We start from the raw sequence: 23,952 nt of genomic DNA on the forward strand, positions 1-23,952 counted from the left end.
TCATTTCTCAGGTCCCACTTCTGTGCAAAGTGGAACTGCCTATACTGTGCAAGCCTCTGCAGAAATAAATCTGAAAACTGGGTAAGATATCTTCCTATGGAAATATAGATTACCAAAATTGAATCCATTAGAGGTAGAAAGCTTAAAGGATCAATTTCTAAAGAATATGTACAGAATATTCTTAAGCAACTACCCCACAATGAAAGCACCAAGTCTGGATGGTTTCCTAGGGACCAGATAGTCCCAGTAATTCCCAGGTTATTCCAGAGCATTGTAACAGAACAAAAATTTTCTAATTCCTTTTGTTTTTTTAATTCTTTTTATGAAGCATGTATAACACGGATATGTAAACTGAAAAGAAAGACAATTTTAAAAAAGAAAGGAAACTTCAGATAAATATCATTGTTGAATATGATACAAAAATACTAAATAGACTATTAGAAGACAGAATACAATACCATATTTAAGAAGTGTGTCATGGGGTGCCTGGGTGGCTCAGTGGGTTAAAGCCTCTGCCTTCAGCTCAGGTCGTGATCCCAGGGTCCTAGGATCGAGTCCTGCATCGGGCTCTCTGCTCAGTGGGGAACCTGCTCCCTCCTCCTCTCCCTCTGCTTGCCTCTCTGCCTACTTGTGATCTCTGTCTGTCAGATAAATAAATAAAATCTTTAAAAAAAAAAAGAAGTGTGTCATGACCAAATGACATTCATTCCAGAAATGCAAGTTTGTTTTGGTATTAAGAAATACAGTATAATCAATCAGGTGCCTGGGTGGCTCAGTCAGTTGAGTGTCTGCCTTTGGCTTGGGCTCCTAGGATCGAGCCCCACGTCAGGCTCTCTGCTCAGTGCAGAGCCTGCTTCTCCCTCTCCCTCTGCCAGCTGCTCCTCCTGCTTATGCTCTCTCTGTCAAATAAATAAAATTTTTTAAAAAAGAAATACAATATGATCATACAGCAAATTAATATATCTAAGGAAAATAACTATAATTATTCTCATATACCTGAAGAAGCCTTTAACAAAATTCAATACCCAAGCATTCAGAAACATTCAAGAATAAGGAACTATAAGATAATTTTAACATAGATACTATATATATAAACACCATAGTCTTCAATCTAGTATCTTAATGAAGAACACTAAAATCATTTCCCCCAATTTCAGGAAGAAGGCAGATATTGTCAACTATCCCCATTACTACTCTAAATATTACTACAGTATTTACCAATGCAGTTAAACAAGAGAAACAGAGACCAAGACTAGGTAGAGAAGTTGTGAAACTCTTTGCAGATATGATAATATATCTAGAAAACCATAGGAAAATCAATGATAAAAACTAATTCAGGCAATAAAAGAATTCAGTAAGATAGCAGGGCATGAAGTTAACATATAAAATCAATAGCTTTTATAAACAGAAGATATAAACATGCCTGGGTATGTTGTGATACAGGAAATTAAAGAAATACTCAAAAAAAGATGGGATGTGTTGAAAGAGCACAGGCAGTAGCCAACCCAAAAGAGTTCCCAGTGATCAGAGGTGGAACAATTTAAGCAACAAAAATAATAATAATACTGGATTATAACCCAAAGAGTAAAACAGATATCCACAAGCCTATAATATAACTAAATAATTGAATAAATAAATAAGGGGGAAGAAAGGACAGATCTTTCTTACAGAGGAATTCCAATTAACGTAGAAGAACTGAGGGAAATAGAAAATCACCATTAGGATACCACAGTCATAATTCTTGCAGGCAAGCTATCCACCAGTGGATGCTCAAATAAGCTCATGACAGTTTGAGGAGAAGCAGGGTGTTGTTATAATCTTAAAGGATCTCTTCTAAGATGTTTATTAATTACAAAGGGAGATACAGTAAACTAACAGTGGAGAAAACCAGCAAGACACTACCTTAACCAAATGATCAAGTTTAACATCACCACTGGTAGGACATTGGCATTATATGTCCCTGATATAATGGAATGAGAAGGACACAGCATCATTTCTGTGGTATTCTTGCCAAAGATGAGTAATTTGAGTCGTAAGAATACATCAGACAAACCCAAATTGTAGGGATAGTCTCTAAAATACATGACCAGTTCTCTTCAAAAGTATCAAGGTCTTGAAAGACAAAAACTAAGAAACTGTCACAAATTGGACAATACTAAGGAAACATGACAGTTATTTGCAATATGGGATCCTGGACTGAATTCTGGAACAGAAGGATATTAACCAGAAAATTAGTAACATTTTTAATAAAGTCTGTAGATTAATTAATAGTATTGTAGCAATGCTGATTTTCTGGTTTAGGTCATTGTACTCTGGTTATGTGAGATGTTAACATTAGAAGAAACTATATGAAGGGTATATGGGAGCTCTCTACTATTTTTGTAACTTTTCCATATGTCTGATTTCTAAGTAGGGACACCTGGGTGGCTCAGTCAGTTAAGCATCCAACTCTTGGTTTCAGTGCAGGTATTGATCTCAGGGTCATGAGATCCAGCCCCACATCCTAGCATGGACCCTGCTTAAGATTCTTTCTCTCCCTCTCCCTCCTCCAAAAAAAACCCATAATTCCTATTAAAATTTCAGGAAGAAAAAAAATTTAGATAGTAGAGTAATTTTTAAGTAAATAAAAAATAAGGTGATGCCAACATAAATAATTAGAAGTTATCAGAGGATACTTAAAAACTGCTTAATTTGAGAAAGTTAAGGTTTGTTTTATCAGACTTTTAGAGTAACCTGTACTATTGATTTAAATTCAAGGAGCTCTAGAAAATAATTCAAGAAGGATTTCTTTACTCTGTTAAATCCAGAACAAACTGGCTTCCCTGTCAGTACTTCAAACCCTTTCCAAATCGAAGTTGATCCGGCCATTTAGGAAGTTAGAGATCTCTCTTGTTGAAAAGTAGGTGAAGATAGTCTTTTTTAAAAGAACATTAAATGGTGTTAGTTTCATAGTGATGGTCTTTTCAAGATGTGTCCAATGTCTTCTCAGGTATTCCGAAAGGACCTCATCAGTGCCATGAAACTTCCAGATTCTCATCACATTAATCCAGACAGCTATTACCTCTTTGCGGATACATGGAAGGAAGAATGGGAAAAGGGAGTCCAGGTACCAGCCAGTCCAGACACTGTTCCACAGCCTTCCCTCAGGTATTTGCATGCTTGTACCTTTGACTTAGGGAATGATTGCTCTTAACAGTTATCTGTGTGCTGGGTGGGGAGAGACTGCTTGGCTAATTATACATTTATAATACAAAGTCACATACCGTGTTCACCAATTCACTCAGACATGGTAGATGATACCAAGCGAGAGTAAGTCAGTAGTTAAAGTCAAGCTCATTTGTTTAGGGATAGAATATGTGCCCATTTACTATTTGAAGTCCAGTCTGAAACTGTGGTAAAGTTTTGGAGAGTAGGATTTCCAAGTCTGACTCAACAATCAGTAGCATTTACTAGTCTTTGAAGAGAAACAGCATTGATTACATAACCTTGTAATAATCCTGTTAATATTATAACCCCACGAGAAGCTGCTTCATTGTAACAGCAGTCTCATAGTGATAGCATCTGTAAATAGAGGGCCAAAACATTTCGTTTGTAAAACGCATAAAACCCAAATGAGAGGGGATGACTAGAATATCAGATTGATTGTAAGTACACAACCTTCATTTACAAAAACTTGAGAAGAAAGCTTAAGTAGGGGAGAACTTGGGTTTGTGAAAAGGGGAGAGGACTTTTCTGCCAGAGGAAGTAGTAAGTTCAGCTCCTCAAGAGTGATGACTGGTTTGGAAGCCATTTTTCTTTACTGGTCTTTGTGTTCCCGGTGCTTTGCACCAAGGCTGGCATGAAATAAAATGCTTGGTGGGGCGCCTGGGTGGCTCAGTGGGTTAAGCCTCTACCTTTAGCTCAGGTCATGATCCCAGGGGTCCTGGGATCGAGCCCCACATCAGGCTCTCTGCTCAGCGGGAGCCTGCTTCTTCCTCTCCCTCTCCCCCTGCGTGTGTTCCTTCTCTCACTACCTCTCTGTCAAATAAATAAATAAAATCTTAAAAAAAGAAAAAGGAAAAAAACAGGAAAATGGAAGGTTAGGGGGATTTCACTAAGTTCGTCAGTCAAATCATGTTCCAGGTTTGTCCCATGACCAGCGTGGACTTTTATCAATGTGCAACTTGCTTTTTTTTTTTTTTTTAATATTTTTTTTAAAAATTTTTTTTAAAGATTTTATTTATTTATTTAACAGACAGAGATCACAAGTAGGCAGAGAGGCAGGCAGAGAGAGAGGAGGGGAAGCAGGCTCCCTGCTGAACAGAGAGCCCGACGCGGTGCTCGATCCCAGAACCCTGGGATCATGACCTTGGCTGAAGGCAGAGGCTCAACCCACTGAGCCACCCAGGTGCCCCCTTTTTTTTTAATATTTTAAAAATTGAGATATAATTGATACCGATTTTTTTTTATCAAGATAGAATTCACGTACCATAAAATTAACCCTTTTAAACTGTATGGTGGTTTTTAGTATAGTCACACTTATTCAGCTATCACCACTGTGTAAATCCAGAACATTTTCATTACCCCAGAAAGAAACCCCACATCTGTTAGCAGTTATTCCTCATTTTCCCCTTCCCCTGGCTCCTGGCAGTTACTGTATTAGTCTGCTAAGGCTGTCATAACAAAATACCACAGACTGGGTGGCTTAAAAAACTGAAATTTATTTTCTCACAATCTGAAGACTTCTAGACTTCAGGGTCAAGTTGCCATCAGGGTTAGGGTTCAGTGAAGCCTCTCTTTCAGGCTTGTAGGCAGCTACCTTCTCACTGTGTTCTCACGTCCTTTCTTCTGTGCACATAGGGAGAGAAAGAGACAGAGAGATGGAGATCTGGTGTCTCTTCCTCCTCTTATAAAGTCACCAATCCTATCAGATTAGGTCCCCACTCTATAACCTGCCTTAACCTGTGTTATCTCTGTATAGGCCCCATCTTCAAATATAGTCACACTAGGAGTTAGGGCTTCAACATAAAAGTTTTGGGAGAACACAATTCAGTCTCTAACAACCACTAATCTACTTTCTTTCTCTGTGGATTTGCCTATTCTGGACATTTTATGTAAGTTGAATCATACAATGTATGGGCACTGAGTCTAACTTCTTTTATGCAGCATAGTATTTTCAGGGTTTTTCTATGCTGTAGTATGTATCAGTACTTCATTAACTTTTTATGGCCAAATAATATTCCATTGTATGGATAAGACCACATTTTGTTAATCAGTTGATAGAAATTTGGGTTGTTTCCATGTTTGAGCTATTATGAATAATGCTGCTACAAACATTCTTGTACAAGTTTTTTAAAGTTTTTTTTGTTGTTGTTGTTTGAAAGAGAGAAAGCACAAGTAGGGTGAGGGACAGGGAGAGAAACAGACTCCCTTCTGAGCAGGGAGCCTGATGCGGGGCTTGATCCCGGGACTCCAGAATCATGGCCTGAGCTGAAGACAGCTACTTAACCAACTGAGCCACCCAGGTGCCCCTCTTTTACAAGTTTTTGAGTGGATTTATGTTTTCATTTCTCTTGGGTATATACCTAGGTGTAGATATACTGAGTCATATGGTAGCTGTATCTTTAACATTTTGAGGAACTGTCAAACTGTTTCCCAGAGTATCGGTATCGTTTTACATTCCTACCAGCAATGTATGAGGGCTCCATTTCCTCCCTATCTTCACCAATGCTTGTTACTCTCTTTTTTATTATAGCCACCCTAGTGAATCCGAAGTATATCTACTGTAAGTTTAATTATCATTTGCCTGATGATTTTTTCACTGTAAGAGCAGCTTCATAGTGATAGCATCTATAAATATTGATTTTTATCAATCATCAAATATTTCATCAAATTTTGGTGAAATATTTCGTATTTCATCAAATAATGATGAATCTGCAGAAATGTCGAGCATCTTTCATGTGCTTAGAAGCCATTTGTAAGCTCTTTTTGAAACAGAGCTTTTCTACTTTAATACAAAGAGTAATGTGACTTTCTTTCTCTTCCTATGAAACACTACTGTTCAAATAGCCAAAGTGAATCATCTCAGTTTACTTCTTTATGTTCCATCACATTCACTTTGGAACAGATGTCCTCAGCTGCTGCAAATCTGACCTGTTGGTGAACAAGGCAACAACGTCCCCAGACCAGTTTTGGGATATCCCATTTTTTTGTAGTGCGTCCATGTATACCCCCTATATATGTGTTTTCTTTGGAGAAATTATTCAGATCTTTCTTCCATTTTAAAAATTGGGCTATTTGTTTTTTATTGTTGAGTTCTAAAAGTTCCTTACATATTCTGGATACAAGTCTCTTATCAGATACATGATTTACAAATATTTTCTCCTTTTGTGAATTGCCTTTTCACTTGCTTGGTGGTGTCCTTTGAAGAACGGAAGTTCTTAGTTTTGATGAAGTCCAGTTTGTCTATTTTTTTCTTCGGCTGCTTGTCCTTTCAGTGTCATGTCTAAGGAATCACTGTCTAAACCAATATCTTGACTTTTACACCTGTTTTCTTCCAAGAATGTTATAATTTTATCTGTTACATTTGGGTCTTTGATCCATTTGAGTTAACTTTTTATGTGGTGTGAGGTGTTAGGGACAATGCCATTCTTTTGCATGAGGATATCCATGTGTCCCTGCTCATTTGTTGAACAACTCCTTTTTTTTTAATTTTTTATTTTTTATAAACATATATTTTTATCCCCAGGGGTACAGGTCTGTGAATCACCAGGTTTACACACTTCACAGCACTCACCAAAGCACATACCCTCCCCAATGTCCATAATCCCACCCCCTTCTCCCAAACCCCCTCCCCCCAGCAACCCTCAGTTTGTTTTGTGAGATTAAGAGTCACTTATGGTTTGTCTCCCTCCCAATCCCATCTTGTTTCATTGATTCTTCTCCTACCCACTTAAGCCCCCATGTTGCATCACCACTTCCTCATATCAGGGAGATCATATGATAGTTGTCTTTCTCTGCTTGACTTATTTCACTAAGCATGATACGCTCTAGTTCCATCCATGTTGTCGCAAATGGCAAGATTTCATTTCTTTTGATGGCTGCATAGTATTCCATTATGTTTGAAAGTGATAGACACTAAACCCCAACCCCACCTACCTTGGTTCCATGAGTGCCTTGTAAGCCAGGCAGCTGTGGAAGAAAACATAATTCTTGAATCATTAAGAAATCTCAGTTTTATTTTTTTAAATCCTGTCTCTCACAAATCTACCAGGGTGACTTTTTAATAATATTTTCCTACTTTGAACTGAGATGTGGATTTCTCTACTTATACTTCACTCTGTCCAAATATGTTCCTTCTCCCCCCACACACATTGTGTGACAGAATACTGCTTTTGTGTTGCTCTTTTATTGGCTAATTTTATAATTTTTTGTGTTAGTGTTTCTTTTTGTATATCTTCATTGTTGTTATTTTCATAGATTATAAAACTCCTAGAAGTTAGGGAGGTACTTTGTAACAATTTGGTTATTTATATAACTGAGAGAATATTTAAACAGTTTTTGAAATTAGAAGATAGTAGGTTTATTCTCAAAAGCCACAAATAAAAGTGTTTTCTTCTGACATAACTGCCAAATCTAAACAAATGTAAATGTTTTATAAAGAGACCTTACAGTAACTGCTTTTAGATTTAAAACTAGTATCTTTAGTGGTCATGTGTTACTTTCATGTAAAGAAGAAATGTTAATAATTATTCAGTTGTAAAAATTCTGCCTTCCACTTTTTAAAAATCATAAATCAGTGTACATTAAGAGCATGATGACATTCCTTAATTCTAGGCTAAAGTTTTAACAAAGACTCTTATAGCAGTTCACAATCAGATATAAACAATATCAGAATATAAAAACAAAAATCTTCTAATACATTGTTTGGGTTGGCTCTTCCATATTAGTTTTGGTAAAACTAAAACTGAATTGGTTAGTTACTTTCTTCTTTACTGGTAGAAATCTCACTTCTCTAGAGAAAATATTCTAAAACATAAATCTGTTAAAGAAATTTAAGACCAAGTCTAATGTAATACAATATAGTGGGCCCCCCCCCAATTCCACAGGGGATATGTTCTAAGACCCTGAGTGGATGCTCAAAACTATGGATAGTGCCAGCCTCTGTGTATACTATGTTTTTTCCTCCACATACACACCTAAGATAAAGTTTAATTTATAAACTTGGTACAGTGAAAGATTAACAATTATAACTACTAATAACATGCAACAATTTTAACAATATTAGTTATGTGAATGTGCTCTCTCAAAATATTTTACTGTACTGTACTCATCCTTCTTGTGATGATGTGGGATGATAAAATGCATCTGTGATGAGACAAAATAAGGTGAATGATATGGGCACTGTGACACAGCTTTAGGCTACTATTGACCAAGTATACATCAGAAGGAGGGTCATCTGCCTCCAGTCTGGGGCTGACCACAGGTAAGTGAAACTACAGAAAGGGAAACCACAGACAAAGGGGGACTGCTGTAGTTATTTACGTTAAAATATACATGAAAATATTGGGAAATAACTTTCCAATATTGGGAAATTTTGGGAGATAACTCTTTATGAATCTTTCTTTGTATTAGACAAGATAGGCCATTTAGTATAACATCCCCCAAAGTCTCAGCATCTTAACCCGGTGAACGTTCTGTTTCTTGTACATATCTCCATCCACTGTGGGTTGGGATGTGAGTCACCTCTGCCCCATGTAGTCCTTCAGGGACTCAGGCTCTTTTTATGAGTAGGATCCTCTATTGGATAGGCCTATTTCCACTCCCTACTCCCCCCCGCCCCCAATTCTAAATCCAGTCTGCAAGAAAAGACAAGACAGCATGGAGGGTTATAGAGGTAGATTTGTGGGGGGGACCGGGATTTGAAGTGGCTTGTCCACCCATGTTCCATAAGCCAGAAGTCACTCAATTGGCCCACCTAACTGCAGAGTAAGGCTGGGGAATGCAGTCTTGCTGTGTGCCTAGATGGAAACAGTTTGGTGAACACATAGCATTTCTCTGCTACTCTTTGATAGAGGCATTACAAACGCAAAGCTACATGAGCACAGGAGCGTTAGGAACCTTACTGATATTATTCACCACTGTAACCATGTAGTTGATGCTATCTATGATCTGCACTGCCCAGATTAGCATATGGTCTTGGGACCTTTCCACACGATTTCTCAGCAGGATAATATGACTTCTTACATAGCAGCTCTGGGCTCCAAGATTGAGTATTCCGAGAGATAACAAGTAGAAGCTGCTAGTCTTAAGGCTGGGGCTCAGAAACTGGCACATTTCTTGCATTATTTCCACCACATCACACTAGAGCAGTCACAGAGTTCCCAAACTGAAGAGGAGGGAAGTAGACAGAAGGATGATCGGAAGATTTGTGACCATTTTCAATCTATCACAATGGTAATATTTTAATGATTGTATTTCAGTTACTTGCGTAAAACCTACAGATGAATCAATCAGCTAGAGAAACTTAAATACTAATAAACCAAACACTTGCTTTTTATTTTTCAACTAATCTACAAGATTTTCAAAATGCTTCAGAATTTTATTTCCTAATGGAATTACGGAAGTAATTTTGGATGTATATAAATTAACTGACTTGATCCCTGGATGCTGTAACAACTGAAAAGAGGGGAGAGTGATACAGCAGAGTAAGGGAAGCAAATTCTTTCAGAATCTTTGTTCCGGCTTTCAAGCTAGATTTTTCCCTTTGTTACATTTTCCTTTGTGCAGTTGTCTTGTCTCTTCAGTGTAGTATAGTGTAGGGTGTGTGTGCAGCGACGGGGTGGGGGGGCGGTGGTGGCGGTGATTGAGGGGAGGATACAGACAGTCACAGAGCCAGCTTGCGCTGTAAGTTCGAGCTGTTTACGTAAGTCTGTTGACCACCACAAAGAACTTTTTGAAAACAAGTTCAACAAATAAAGATGGTATTAACTTCATTATGTGTTTGTAGGTAGACTATGGATAATTTTTTTACACTAGTCAATAATAAACGAGCTTCAGATGGTTTTTTGTTGTTGTTTTAGGTCTTTATTTGTGTTTTTAAATTAGTTTCTGTTGCTAAAGGTTCTAGTGGAAGGAAAACAGTGGTTCATGTTTGGTTGAAAGGGACCATTCATAATTTGTATGACAGGCAAGTGGTTGATATATTTACTGTGTGTCTGTGTATGTTCTTAACATTATAGGTGAAGTACTGATTTACTGTAAAACCAAAAATGAATTAGAATACAAAACATTAACTGCATAGTATATATACTTATACACACACATATCTATGTATATAGAAATAAGTGGGAATGTCCTATAACTTTCTTGTTTCACTTAACAATACATTATCAATCATGAATGATACTGAAAGCAAGAATAATTGGATATTCAGACAGGCCCCTAGTTCTCCTTGGAATGTAAACATTGAACTAACTGGACTATGGAGAGCCACACTTTGTTCACTAAACTCCAGACTCAAATATGTAACCACCAATTCAGCAGCTCCATTTGGATGTCCAGCAGACATCTTACTAGACTTCAGATATCCCAAACTGAACTATTTATCTTCCCAAACTAGTCCCACCTGTAGTCCCATGTTTAACTGATGGCAGATCCATTATTCCTGCTGTAACTGTCTTTTCAGACTTTCAGGCCAAATTTCTTAGAGTCATCTTTGATTCTTCATTGCCTCATACCCCATATTCATTCTTTTTTTTAATTTAAATTCAATTAGCCAACACACAGTACATCATTAGTCTTAAAGGAGATCTTCTTGGCCCTAATTTCAAAAGATACTCAGATTCCACATAGCAAGTCGAAGAAGGGCCTTGATGATAAATGGGAGCCCAAGCCTGCCTCCCACTCCACTGCTCCATTTCATCCTCATGCCTCCCTCATCTCCCGGCTCTCCTTGCCCCTCTGTCCCCATAGCTCCTTTCTTGTTCTGTTCTGTGCGACAGCAGCCTTCCATTCTTGCTTTCAATTATGAGAGGCAGTAAGAAGCAAAATATACAGAGCACTTGCATACACACATCTTACTGAAAGTTTAAAACAGCCCTTCGGTGGTTTTCCCATTTACTGCTGCCCCCAAACTTAGCAGCTTCAAGCCTCTATGTTACCATACTCATGGATTCTGAGGGGCAGAGTGGGGATGGCTTGTCTTTGCTCTGTGGTATCTAGGACCTCCTCCAGCAAGATTTTGAATTTGGGGGTGACTCTGGCTGGGGGCTAGAATCATTCCAAGGCTTATGCACTAACATGGCTGTCATCTGGGCTGGGATGGTGTAGACTGTACGTGATTTAACCATATGTTTGGATTTCCTCACAGCATAAAAATCTCAACACAGCAGACTTTTAGCAGGCCTCGGGCACATGCACATGTTCCAGCCAACAAACAAAAGCTGCATTCCCTTTTATGACCCAGCCTCACACTTCTCATAGCATCACTGCTGCCCTGTACTGTTGGTGGAAACAGTCACAAGCCTTCCCTGACTCAAGAGGAGAAATAGTCTTTACCACTGGATGGGAGAGTAGCAGAGTGACATTGTAGAAGAGCATGTGAAATTTTGAAAATAGCGGCCATCACCGAGGTTATAATTGTCTTGTGTTTCATAAATGAGTAACAGAGTTTTGTAGAGAAGCAGTCAGCCCGAGTGGCAAGATTAACAAGGAGAAACTTGGGAAACTACTACTATTACAAGGGCTTCCTATTTAGGTTGCTTTTAAGATATTTATTTCAAGCCTTTAAAAAATCTGTAATGATATGATATTTGGGCAATTTCTGTGCTGTTCACAAAGGATCCTAATCCACTCATTAGGAAATGCAGCATAGTCTCTACCTGCCAGATAATTAGATCAACCAAAGACACACTGCTGACTCAGGTGTGCATAAGATACAGGAGGAGGCCATATGTCAGGTTAGAGTAGTTACAGCTTCCTCTTGCTGCCTCCTCAGGGTCACAGTAATGTTTACATGGGCCACAAGTAACTGGCCTACTCCAGGAGCAGGTGGATAGGCCTTTTGTTCTGTGGAGCTAAGCAGGTGCAGTGATGGGTCCTTTTATCAAAGGTAGGTCACTCAGAAAGTTATGGCAATATTCATTTACATTCAAGCATCCAAATTTAAAACTGCACTTACTTCATCTTAGTAAAGTTGCTCATACCTCTGGGCTTGTGAGCTTTTGTTGATTTGATCATTTGGGCTGGCGACAATTCGAAGAATGTATACCTATGATATATTGGCAATTTCGGGATGATCCCAGAATTTCTTCCAGCTGTAGCAGTGTTAGGGGTACTTGAAGATGTTAAAGCTGCATTTTTTTTTAAATGCCAAAGTAATAATTCTCATAGACCCTCCCTTCTATCATTATAAATGTAAAACTTTCTCCTTGTGAGATTTGAATTAACTTACCTTTTACCCATTCATTTCCTTGCCTTTAGTATTACTGTTTCAGTCTATAATATTTTAGGACTGTCCTAGGACTGTCTAGGACTATCTAGGACTGTCCTAGATTCAGTCCTTAGATTCAATTCAATATGAAAAGATGAGTGACATAACATCATTGCCATCATTATCATTATAAATTTGGGTTGGGGTATATTATACTCCACATATTATACTTCTGTGTGTATATACACACAGAAAAGTGGGGTGCCTGGGTGGCTCAGTGGGTTAAGGTCTCTGCCTTTGGCTCGGGTCATGGTCTCAGGGTCCTGGGATCAAGCCCCATATCGGGCTCTCTGTTCAGCGGGGAGCAAGCTTCCCCCTCTCTCTCTGTCTCTGCCTGCCTCTCTGCCTACTTGTGATCTCTCGCTGTCAAATAAATAAATAAAATCTTAAAAGAAAGAAAAGTAAGCAAAGCATAACTGTATAACTCTGTGAATTTTCATGAGTTAAATACACTTGTTTAACTGCCACCCAGATCGAGAAATAGAATGTTACCCAACACCCAGGAGCCCTCCTGCTCATACTCAGTAACTGACCTCCCTCTCCGTAGGTGGCAGTTTTGCCAGCTTTTAACTTCATAATGAGATTAGATTGTTGTGTTCATCATTATGCTGGTGAGGTTTATCCATACTGTTGCATGTAATAGTTTTCATTGAGTTTCATCTCTGTGTCATATTCTATTGTGTAAATATACCACATTTTATTTATCAATTCTGATCTTCCCGTTTTTAGCTAATACAGACAATTCTGATTTGTTTAAGATTTTATTTATTTATTTGTCAGAGAGAGAGAGACAGACCCAGCACAAGCAGAAGGAGAAGAAGGCTCCCTGCTGAGCAGGGAACCTGATGCGGGACTCGATCTCAGGACCCTAGGATCATGATCTGAGCCAAAGGCAGACGCTTAGCTGACTGAGCCACCCAGGTGTCCTGACATTTTTTTAATTTTTTAGTCTACACATGTATACTCTTTTGTTAAGTATATTCTCCCAGATTGGGTTTACTAGGTCCTAGGTTATATGTATATTCAGCTATGGTATCCGCTGCCAAGTAGTTTGCCAAAGTGGTTGGACCAATTCACATTTCCACCAGCAGTGTAGGAGAGGTTTATTTGTTCCACTTCCTTATAAACACTGAAGTTAATGTCAGTTTTTGGTCAGTCTTTCCCAGTTTAGCCATTCTGGTAGGTAATAGTAATTACGATTTTGATTTGCATTTCTGTGGTAACTAATGAGGTTGAAAACCTTTAAAAAGTTTTCTTACCATCTGGATAACCTTATTCAGGAAATGTCTATTCAGGTTTCTTGCCTACTACTTAATTGAATTGTCTGTCTTTTTCTAATTGATTTGTAAGAGTTTATTATGTATTGATGACAAACAGAAGTTTTTAAATCTCTTCCTTTATGGCTGTTGGCCTTTATGTCTTCTTTAAAATATATTTGCCTTCAAGGCACCTGGCAGGCTCAGAGGAGCCTGATTTTTGATCCTTGGGGTCATGAGTTTGAACCCCACATTGGATATAGAGATTACTTAAACTTTAAAAAAAAAAATTTAAAATAAATAAATATATATATATATATCTGTGTGTATACACACATATCATATATATGTGTGTGTGTATATATATATATATATATAATAAATATGCGTATCCTGAGGTCTCTTCCAGAAGCTTAATAGACATATTAGTTTAGTTCAAGAACATTTATAGTCTACCTTGTTCCATAGAGGATTTGAGACAATTGATATGAATAGTTAGCAAAATATTCTTCCTTTTAGAACAAGATGAATCTTGAAAAAAAATTAGATATTCTATAATTACCTCATAGGCCATGCACCAAATAAGCATAGCATATTTAATCTCATTGTCTTTGGAGAATTCATATGCATGTCTTGTCCTTTTCAGTTGGGTTCATTTCAATTGGAAGCAGACCTCTGTCAGCAGTTCCCAAATTTCTAGCTTCAATTAATATTTTAGGGTTCTGGGTTTTTTACTCAAATATTTGTTGCCTTTGGCTTTAAAAACTCCATATGGTAGAAAAATTAAAATGTGCAAGTGCATGTAGTTATTAACTTTTTTCAACATATATTATGTTGAATCATAACCTTTTGGAAGAATGCTTAGGAAGAAATACTTATTATATATTTACAAGGTGGACTATGCCTATATATATATGTGTATATATGTGTGTATATATATATATGTATTCATATAAATACATTTATGTTTATGAATCCTTCTACATATATAGTGACTTGAGTAAAGAAACTAGTTCCAGAAGCCTTTCATAGAAACGATTTTCATTATTATATATATGTATATGTGTGTGTATATATATATATTTATTTCTCTTTTTTTAGAGGACCCACTCTATTCTTTTAAATTGCCAAGGAATAAGAATCCATATTTCCTCTTGTTTATATTTTCTGATGCTTTGTGGAGTACCTAAAACATTGACTATAAAATGAGTTATTGATATGAGAAACTTCTGATTCTTCCCTTGCTTGGTTTCTTTGCCTTGGGCTCCTAAGTGTCAGGAGGAAGGAGGAAAATACAAGTTTTCTCAGACCTGCTGGAGAAGTTGATGGAAGAACAGGAGTTTTTCATCTTATCATGTTACCCTGGCTAGGACTTCTGGTTGCTATCGTGTATGGCTGGAAAATGCCTGGAGTTTGTATAAGTCCACAGCCTCTTGGCTTTACCTCATCTACACAAATAGTGACAACAAGAAACATAACAACAATAACATTGAACATCTGTTTTTTACTATATGCTAAGCACTTTATGTATTTTGTACAATTGTAATAACCCTATAGGTTTGATATTATTTTATAATAATATATGACTATTGTCCTTACTTTTTAGCTAGGAAAACTGAACCTTATAGAAATGAAGTAGTTCCCCAAGATCACTATGTGAATAAGTGGCATAAAAAACAGGCTGTGTGAGTCTATAGCCTGTACTCTTTACCACCATCCAGTATTGCTCCATGGCAGAAACTCACGGGTTTAGCCGAAGTATATCTTTGGTATAGAATCTGGCCATGGCTTTGTGCTGGTACCATCTCTTCCTCAGTTTCCCCTTCTAACCAAATGTGGTGGCTATTGCACCAAGAACACACAGTGCAACATTTTATTAGAATGAATGGTAGTAAGGACCCAGCAGCAATGAGGGTGAATGAAACATTAAATTAGCAGTGGACTATTCACAGCAGATGAAAAAACTGAATTTGTAGAACCATTTACTTTCCAGAAAGGGATCTGCCATACCTCTCAGTTGGCAGAGCAGCGACCTCCCCCCAACCATGGAGGAAAAGGAGAGCATTCAGCTCCACTGTGTCCCACCCAGTCAGTGCCTAGAATCTGTCATTTATTGACTTATCAGTATCTTTCTTTCACTTTTCTAGGGTTGTAGCCGAAAAGGTAAAGGATGTTCTGTATATGCGACCCCGGAAGTACATCCACTGCTCCAGCTCAGAAACCACAGAACCTGGTTACATCAACATCATGGAACTGGCGGCATCTGTGTGTCGCTATGACCTAGACGACATGGACATCTTCTGGCTTCAGGAACTCAATGAAGATCTCGCAGAAATGGGTGAGTTGTTTTCCCACAATTAAGTTGTTCCTTGACTTGCCTCGTGATTTTTTTTAAGGTGTCAAGACCATTTAACTTGCTTTCATCCTGTGGCCTCTTTTCTTTTCTGGCCTTTTTGTTTATTTTTCTCATTGATCTTACCTTAATGAGGCATTTCTTGAAATTCATAAGTATATTGAAATAGAGCAGTAACATTTAAATCTGACCTTTTCTTTCCTTGTCCATGGTGAATAGCACAGATCAGGGGTGGTATGCAGGTTTCATAAGATTGTTTTCCAGTTCCAGTTGTGAGAGTGGTCATGGCTGATTGGACTGCTGGTTAAGGAGGATTCTGAAGCTGGTTCCTGGCTCAGCCCCCCAAAAAACACTCTGATCAGTGGGCAGGGCCAGGGGCAGCAGCACCTCTGCCATCTCTGCCAGCTGGAGAGAAGCTCTAACTTCAGCAGGAGGCAGCAGCATGCACCTGACAGGTCACTGTGACCAGCACGCCTTCGTGCGAGACTTCTAATTTTCCTGCCGGAAGAATGTCAGGCTTAGGGCAAAACATCCCCAGAGCAGTTCTTAGCTGCCTCACTACCTTTAGTAAGTTCTGAAGTTGTCATGCAGTTCTCAAAGACTTAAATTAAGCAGAGGCAAGCAAACAAAAAAATCCTGAAAGTAAACATAATAACAGTTGTAAAGTAAGTGTATGCCCTACAGCACCATACCGGTGCACGCTGGGAGATGCTAGGCTGAAAGAAAGTGCATTTTATTCTTACACATCACTCTTTGACAAGACTTCGATCTGAGCAGCGGTTGGACCTATGGAACTGTGGGTGGTTTTTAAGTCTCCATATGAGATTTGCAGAAGCACACAATTGATTTCCTTTATGTTTGAATCACATTTGTACATTGTTAGTACAGGGACCGGTGGTTTTACTTTTCTTCCCTCCCTCCCTTTTTTTTTTTCCTTTCTTTCTTTTGAGGTTGGCATCTGAATGCCTATGGATAAAAACATAAAATTGTATTAAATCCAGTTTAATGTGATTGTGGTAATTATACTAGTGGTACTAGTATAACCAGTACTTTTTTTTTTTTAAACTTACTGTTTTATATCTTCTCTTACTCTGCCTTCTAAGAGGAGAGAAGAGATGTCAGCTTAGGGTACAAACCACAAAGGAAGGGAATCAAAGACTGACAGAGGAGGGAAATCAGAGTATGAGAGCAGAGTCCAGTGGATTGATGGCTCAGTGTGCCATTGTGTTTGTGAACCGTATGGTGTCTGTGTGCGTTATGATCATTACAGGGCCGCCTTCAGTGCGACACCACCTTACGGTGAGGTCCCTTAGGTATTTTGTAGTTAATCCTCTCTGAAGGATTTTTTGTAATCAGCTTTTTTATTTTAGAATAGTTATAGATTTACAGAAAAGTGTACATTTAATACAGTTGCCATATGCTCCTCACAGTTTCAGTTTCCCCTAATGTTAATAACATCTCACTTGACCGTAGTACTTGACCGTTTCCTATTCCGGGATGCCATCCAGGACACCACACTGCATTTAGGCTTAGAAGAGTTTAAAAAGAGGATTGCTTTACTTCAAGTTTTACTCTTTAGAGTAAATGATATTATAGTAAGGCTTCTAAGAGCTTAAGATAAACTTCTAAAAACAACATTAAATTAAGCCCTTTTTTTGGTTCAGATTAGGGGATTTAAAAAATTGAGTGCTTACTACATACTGGTCACTAAGCAGTGCACAAATATTACCTCATCTCATCCTCACAAGAAATCAGGGAGTTTGTATTATGGTCCTTATTTTATAGATAATGAAACTAAGCCCTAAAGAGGATAAATAACTTGTCAAGGTTTATATAACCAATATGGAGTCAAGTGGGAATTTGAATCTAATTGCTCTAACCAAACGCTGTCCTCCTCCACTCCAGAAAAAAAAGTGTGTAATTTGTCTTGGCTGGAAAAATGAAACATACTACCTGGGTAGTTTTTGCTTTCATAACTATATATGACACTAAAACGGTAGTTTATATGGAATTCCAGAATTTCTTCATGTATCTTATGTAACAAATGAAGTAGAATATTTGGGTGAATTTGTTTTGGATCATTTTGAGAATTATTCCTGAGTTTACAAGCTGTTAAATATATATATATATATATATATATATATATATATATATATATATATACACACACACACACGTGTATGTGTATATTCTCACAGAATCATTAAAAAAATATGTTTAGTTGTTGCCTGTATCCACCATATAAATCTTTTAGTTGGGTTTATTAAGTTTGTAAGACTAAGAAAAATTAAAAGTATAGAAGGAAAGGGAATCAAGAGGCAAAAAAAGGTAATTTCAGAATTTGCAGTTAGACTTTTGTGGATGCTAATAGATTTCTCTTATATACAGTTCCACTGGAAAATATTATTGGATATTTTTAGAAGTCATGTTTAAAAAACAAAATATTTCATATGTACAATGACATACACAATACCTAGAATTTTCTTTTATGACTTAATACCTTTTTGTATAAAAATTTCCTCTTATATTCATTAGATGTGCTCATTGGAACTATTATGCTAAGAATGAATTACTATTTATGTCCAGATAGTTATGTGATCTTAATTATTTTATTCTATAAATTAAAGTGTTCAAAATTATAAAGCTGTGAAAGTTCACCCTCAGTGGGAATAAGAGAAAACAGAGATGTAGGAGGGGGACTGATTGGGATGTAGACAGAAAATTGAAAGGGTAATACATCTTACATGACATGTGGTAAAATGTACCTCTCCTTTCATGTGTCAGACACTAATACGTGATAAGTAAATATTAGAATAGCTTTAGTAAAAGATTCTTGGAAATTCACTTGTTTTAGATCAGAGAAGAGATGGTTTTATCTTTTAGAATCCCTCCATCCCTGCAACGGGCTCATAGTAGGTGATTTGGGATTAACAGCTAACTGACAGGTTGATTGATTGTTTGTATTTCCGTGCAGGTTGTGGGCCAGTTGATGAGAATCTTATGGAAAAGACAGTAGAAGTCCTGGAACGCCATTGCCATGAAAATATGAACCATGCTATTGAGACAGAGGAAGGGCTAGGCATAGAATATGATGAAGATGTGATCTGTGATGTGTGCCGGTCTCCAGACAGTGAAGAAGGGAATGATATGGTGTTCTGTGATAAGTGTAACATCTGTGTGCATCAGGTTAGTGAGAGTGGAAACCACCACCTCCCCACGGTCAGCCTTTCTGAAGCTCAGTGATGGTCTCCAGCACCCATATCTGGGTAGCAATTTGCATTTAATAAGGGTGAAAATAAAGATTTGGCCTGACTGTTCTTCAGTAATCCCTTTAGAAACAATACTAAGGACCCCCAAGGTGACTTACTTTACTAACTTTAACTCAGAAGCTAAACCCAGATCTTTATTATATCCCTTCGTACCTATGCCATTGAGTTTGCCTTGTTCAAGACTTTCATCATCCCCCGGGGAGTCTCTTTGTTGCCTGCCTGGGAGTCTCTCCTTTGCCTTGGAATCCCTGTTACATCATCAGGTTATACTCCTGGTTCCTAACCTTGGTGAGATCATACTTCCTCCAGGTAGAAATCCAGACTCTGTCTCAGCCCTTTTCAGTCCTACTCATATATAACTCCGAGGAAGCAGAGTCCACTATGCTTTTAAAGATCATATAATTTTAGGGCTGTAAAAGACCATCCCACTGCTCAGTTCTACAGATAAAACCAGAAAAGATGAAATGTCTTTACCCAAGTGCTTACAGCTAGTTATTTGTCATCCTTTCCACCATAGTGCCTTTTTAATTGATGATGATGATGATTTCAGCGTTCTTTTGAGCTCTTTCCTTTTCTTCCCCTCATACGCCCTATGCTCCAGCAAAATAAGTTTACTTAAGGGGGCAGTGATGACTATTCCTGACACTGTCCTGTCTCTGTGTTTTGGCCACACTCCAATTTAAAATGTTTTCTTCCACCTTCAGCTATAAAAAAATCTACAGGACTTCCAGGATTTGATTTAAATCTTTTCTTGAACTCCCCTAAATAATTTTTCACTCTCCTGAACCTGTTTTGTGTTTCATTTATCTTATCAATTTATCTAGCAAATAGGTATGCAACACCACCTACCATCCCATGTGCCAGGACTATGCCACATGCTGAAGACACAGTCAGTGACGAAGAGGCAGACATGATCTTTGCCCTCGGGGTCATCAGAGCCTGGTATAGGGGCTACAAGGATACTGCCCAGTTAGCACAGTATGCTGGGTGTTTTCGTAGCTAGAAGTCCATGCTGCTGTGAAAGCGCATGGGATGGATGGGGATCAGGGACAACTACTAAGTGGCATCCAAGCTGAATCTAAATGCCACAAAGAGCAGCAGGGTATGTTCAGGCAGAGAAGAGAACAATTCAGACAGGTAGTGAGAGTGGGCACAGTGTATCAGAGGGAACTCTGGAGCTCTTCAGAGCTGCAGAAGGGAGTGGGGTAGAGTAGAGGAGGGTGGACGGTGAGGGTAGAGAGGGACACAGGAGCCACAGGTGACAGGCCTTCACTGACAGACTAAGGAACTTTGGCTTTGTCCTGTCAACCCTGAAGGCCGTGAGTTGTATTTTAGAAAGATCATTCTGGCCACAAAATGACTAAAATGATTAGGTAACGCAGTGGAGCACCGGGCTGGCTCAGTCAGTGGTGCATGTGACTCTTGATCTTGGGGTCATGAATTTGAGCCCCGTGTTGGACCTAGAGATTACTTAAAATAAAAATTTTTTAATAAATAAAATGATTAGGTAACACAGGAAATTGAAAAAAAAAAAAAAAACAGGGCTTACAACCTTATTTAAATTACCTGGGCCACCTAACCTAAACCTCTGTATTAAAAGGTACTCAAAATTATTCCGTAACCAATTAGATCTTCTTCGTTTTTCTTGTTTCCTTTAAAAAAGAATGAACTTCAAAATTTTCTCTTCACTCTATCAGTTATTGGCGTTTATGTCACATCTTTAAGCAAGACAGGAAATTTTGTGTTAGTATGAACTTAAATATTTGATAATATGGGTCCACAGTCCTTCCTCTACAATTCCAGAAATTTCAGAAGCTCTGAAAACTGCAAGGTTTTGTTTAAGTCTGGCACCAAAACTGATTATGGACAATATTAGAACTCATCCAATACGAGGCTCTTTATAGTCTTAATGCCATTTTGTATAAATGCTTATGTAGTTTGCTAGAGAAATGTAATGTATTTGATAATATGGTACTGTCCTTGGTCCCATTGAGTTTTAGGTAATATACCACGTATGTATTCACTACTTTCCTAAGATCTGAGCAATTCTGAATTTCCTTATGTTTCTCACCTAGGGTTTTCAGATAAATAATTGTAGCCTTGAAGGGAAAATAGTACAAAGGTCGTCTGTATATATTTTCAGCAGCTGTTCTTCACAGTTGGGACCAAATATTAAGGAATTATTTTTCAGATTCCTTGACTAAAAAAATGAAATGTAGCTTAATAATTCTCCTCAAAGAGTATTTGTTTTGAAAACATATCCAGTAATGACTATAAATGACGTGCTTTCCTCACGTAGAAAGTGATGATAATAACACCTGACCAGGCCTTGCAGAATGTAAGCTGGTATGTATTATGGCTGAATGTTGGTGCCACATAAAGTTTCATATAAAAGAGATTCTTCCAAAGTGAGTACATTCACTTGACTTCTAACGCGATACTTAGGTTAGAGCTCCCTCTGTTGACTGAAAAGTGACTTAAAAATGATTTCGAGGATTTGGTTTACTTCTTAACAGAATCAGGAACATACTGACATCTGTATTTATTAAACATAACTTTTCTTCCTTACTGCCACCACATTATGTCAAATGTTTGTTCCTCTGTGACTATAACACATTTGTTTCAGTACTTTAGAAGAGAGGTTTACATCGTTAGACTTGAGATTTTAACATTAAAAATGCGAAAATTGGGAGCCTTCCAAATCCCTTTGTAGGTTACATTTTTGGTTCTTAGCCCAGGTATTTAACACTCAAACAGGCCTAAATTAATTTGTCTGAAGGTACATACTCATAGTTTTTTGTATCTATCATATATGTTTGGCACTGAGTTTATTAACCCCCTGGAATTGTATATAAAACATATGTCTGTGCATTTGTGGAATTTTCTCAAGAGTCCACAGCCTTCATCATGTTGTGGTCGAGAAGAAATTGAGAACCACTGCTATGAATTACTAGCTTCTATGAGCCTATGACCATGAATAAGTCCACACAAGGGCTCAGTAGATTATTTTCTGCCCCATGGAAGGGCCAGGAGATAAAGGGTATTCCTAGAACCACTTTTTTTTTCTTCTGGTCTGAAAGAAGTTCTGTTTTAGGAGGAAGCTTGCTTTCATTTCCTAGCAAACTTTCTGGACCTCAGAGAAAGAAAACTTTGGAGGTTAGGAACCTTACAGAATGATGCTCTACTGTTGTAAGAGCAGCCTGGTTGGAGTTCAGCTTCAGTTCTTGACCTAAATTAATCTGTTCTACCAAACCGCCTATTTGATCTCAGCATAGAAAGCATTCCAGATAAACTGATGGTAAATGACCTGCCCCCAGTGACCTTACAGTCTCACTGAGGAGATGAAACGTAACCGCTAAAGTCGAGAAGAGTACATGTTGCCAACCACGTACCTGGTGAGGGGGAAGCCGTGCTGAGTAGAGGGCAGAGGTCAAGAAGTGGAGTGGACACATACGGCTCTGTGAGCTGAGAAGTGCGGTGAGAAGCGTCGGGCTTTAGATCAGAAGCCAACAGACTTTTTCTTTGAAGGGCCAGATAGTAAATATTTTAGACTCTGAGAGCCACGTACAGTCTCTGTTACATACTCTTTTTTTTTAAACATCACTCTAAAAATATGAAAGCCATTCTTAGCTTGTTAGCCTTCCAAAACAGGCCTCAAGCAGTAGTTTGCCAGCCTATGGTTTAGACAAGGGTGAGGGTGAGAACAGAAGGAGTTTCTGGAGGGTTTGTTGCTGTGCAATAGAATAAAATCTTTGTTTTAGTAAGAAGAACATGGCAGCCAAATAGAAGGAGGATTGAAGGTGTGAAAGGGGCAGAAGAGAATTTAGGAATAAATCAATCCAGGCATAACAGAATAAGGACTTGGATGGATAGAGCAGGTGTGGTGGGGATGGAGAGGAAGGTCAGAGCCCAAGGGCCACTCTTTTGGGAGGGCTAGCATGCCTCAGGGGTGGTAGACAAAAGGAAGTAGATAATGTGAGTACAGGAATTTTGGATCTGGAAGCTGGGAAGCCTGGTGGTGATTTGGGTAGTTTGGAAAAGGCGCCAGTTCAGGGGTTACATGATAGTAACTGTTGGAACATGAATCCAAGCTGTGGCTGAACCTCCTGGCGTAGGCACAGATTTTGAAGCTGCCTTGATGAATTAGTCAGTGGTGGAAAGTATACCAGGCAACATGGGGAGCCAGGTAGTCCCCAGGTTTAGTCCGTAATGATGAGAGTAGAACAGTAACGAGGAGAGAGTTGGGCGAGATTGGAGGTAGTGAAAAGGAAGTCTAGAATGTTTCCCAAACTAATCTCCCTTCCCCCAGTAATTCATTTAGTTGTCCAACTTCATTCCATAAAGGATCTGAAGCAGCTTCCAGAACTCATTATGGAGTATTGTGATTAGTCTAATATTCTATTCAATTCAGGATTCATTCACAAGTCCCTTTTTCTTCAGCCCAAGCAAGTAATTGCTGTGATTTGCTGAGTGCTTTTTATGCACCAGGCTCTGTTAGGCTCTTTAAACGTTAGCTCATTTGCTGCTCAGAAGTTTCCTTCTGTTTCCTTCTTAACACTTTTTTCTTGATTACAACAGTGCATGACTTGTAGAAGTTATTCA

The 23,952-nt window shown here is 38.3% G+C and overlaps 1 protein-coding gene across 5 annotated transcripts in view; it reads left to right on the top strand.

The window, feature by feature from the left end:
* JADE3 (jade family PHD finger 3) overlaps positions 1-23,952 on the top strand; it is a 139,825-nt gene that overhangs the window by 94,427 nt on the left and 21,446 nt on the right. For 3 of the 5 annotated variants that reach the window (XM_032330506.1, XM_032330507.1, XM_032330505.1), the window contains exons 4-6: positions 2,990-3,147; positions 15,876-16,066; positions 19,056-19,267. In XM_032330506.1, coding sequence (XP_032186397.1) covers positions 2,990-3,147; positions 15,876-16,066; positions 19,056-19,267 — 561 coding nt within the window. Of the gene's footprint in view, positions 1-2,807; positions 2,904-2,989; positions 3,148-15,875; positions 16,067-19,055; positions 19,268-23,952 lie in introns of all 5 variants that reach the window. The other 2 variants (XM_032330508.1, XM_032330509.1) reach the window with 2 other exon arrangements.

Source organism: Mustela erminea, chromosome X, assembly GCF_009829155.1.
Source record: "Mustela erminea isolate mMusErm1 chromosome X, mMusErm1.Pri, whole genome shotgun sequence".
NCBI lineage: Eukaryota > Metazoa > Chordata > Mammalia > Carnivora > Mustelidae > Mustela > Mustela erminea.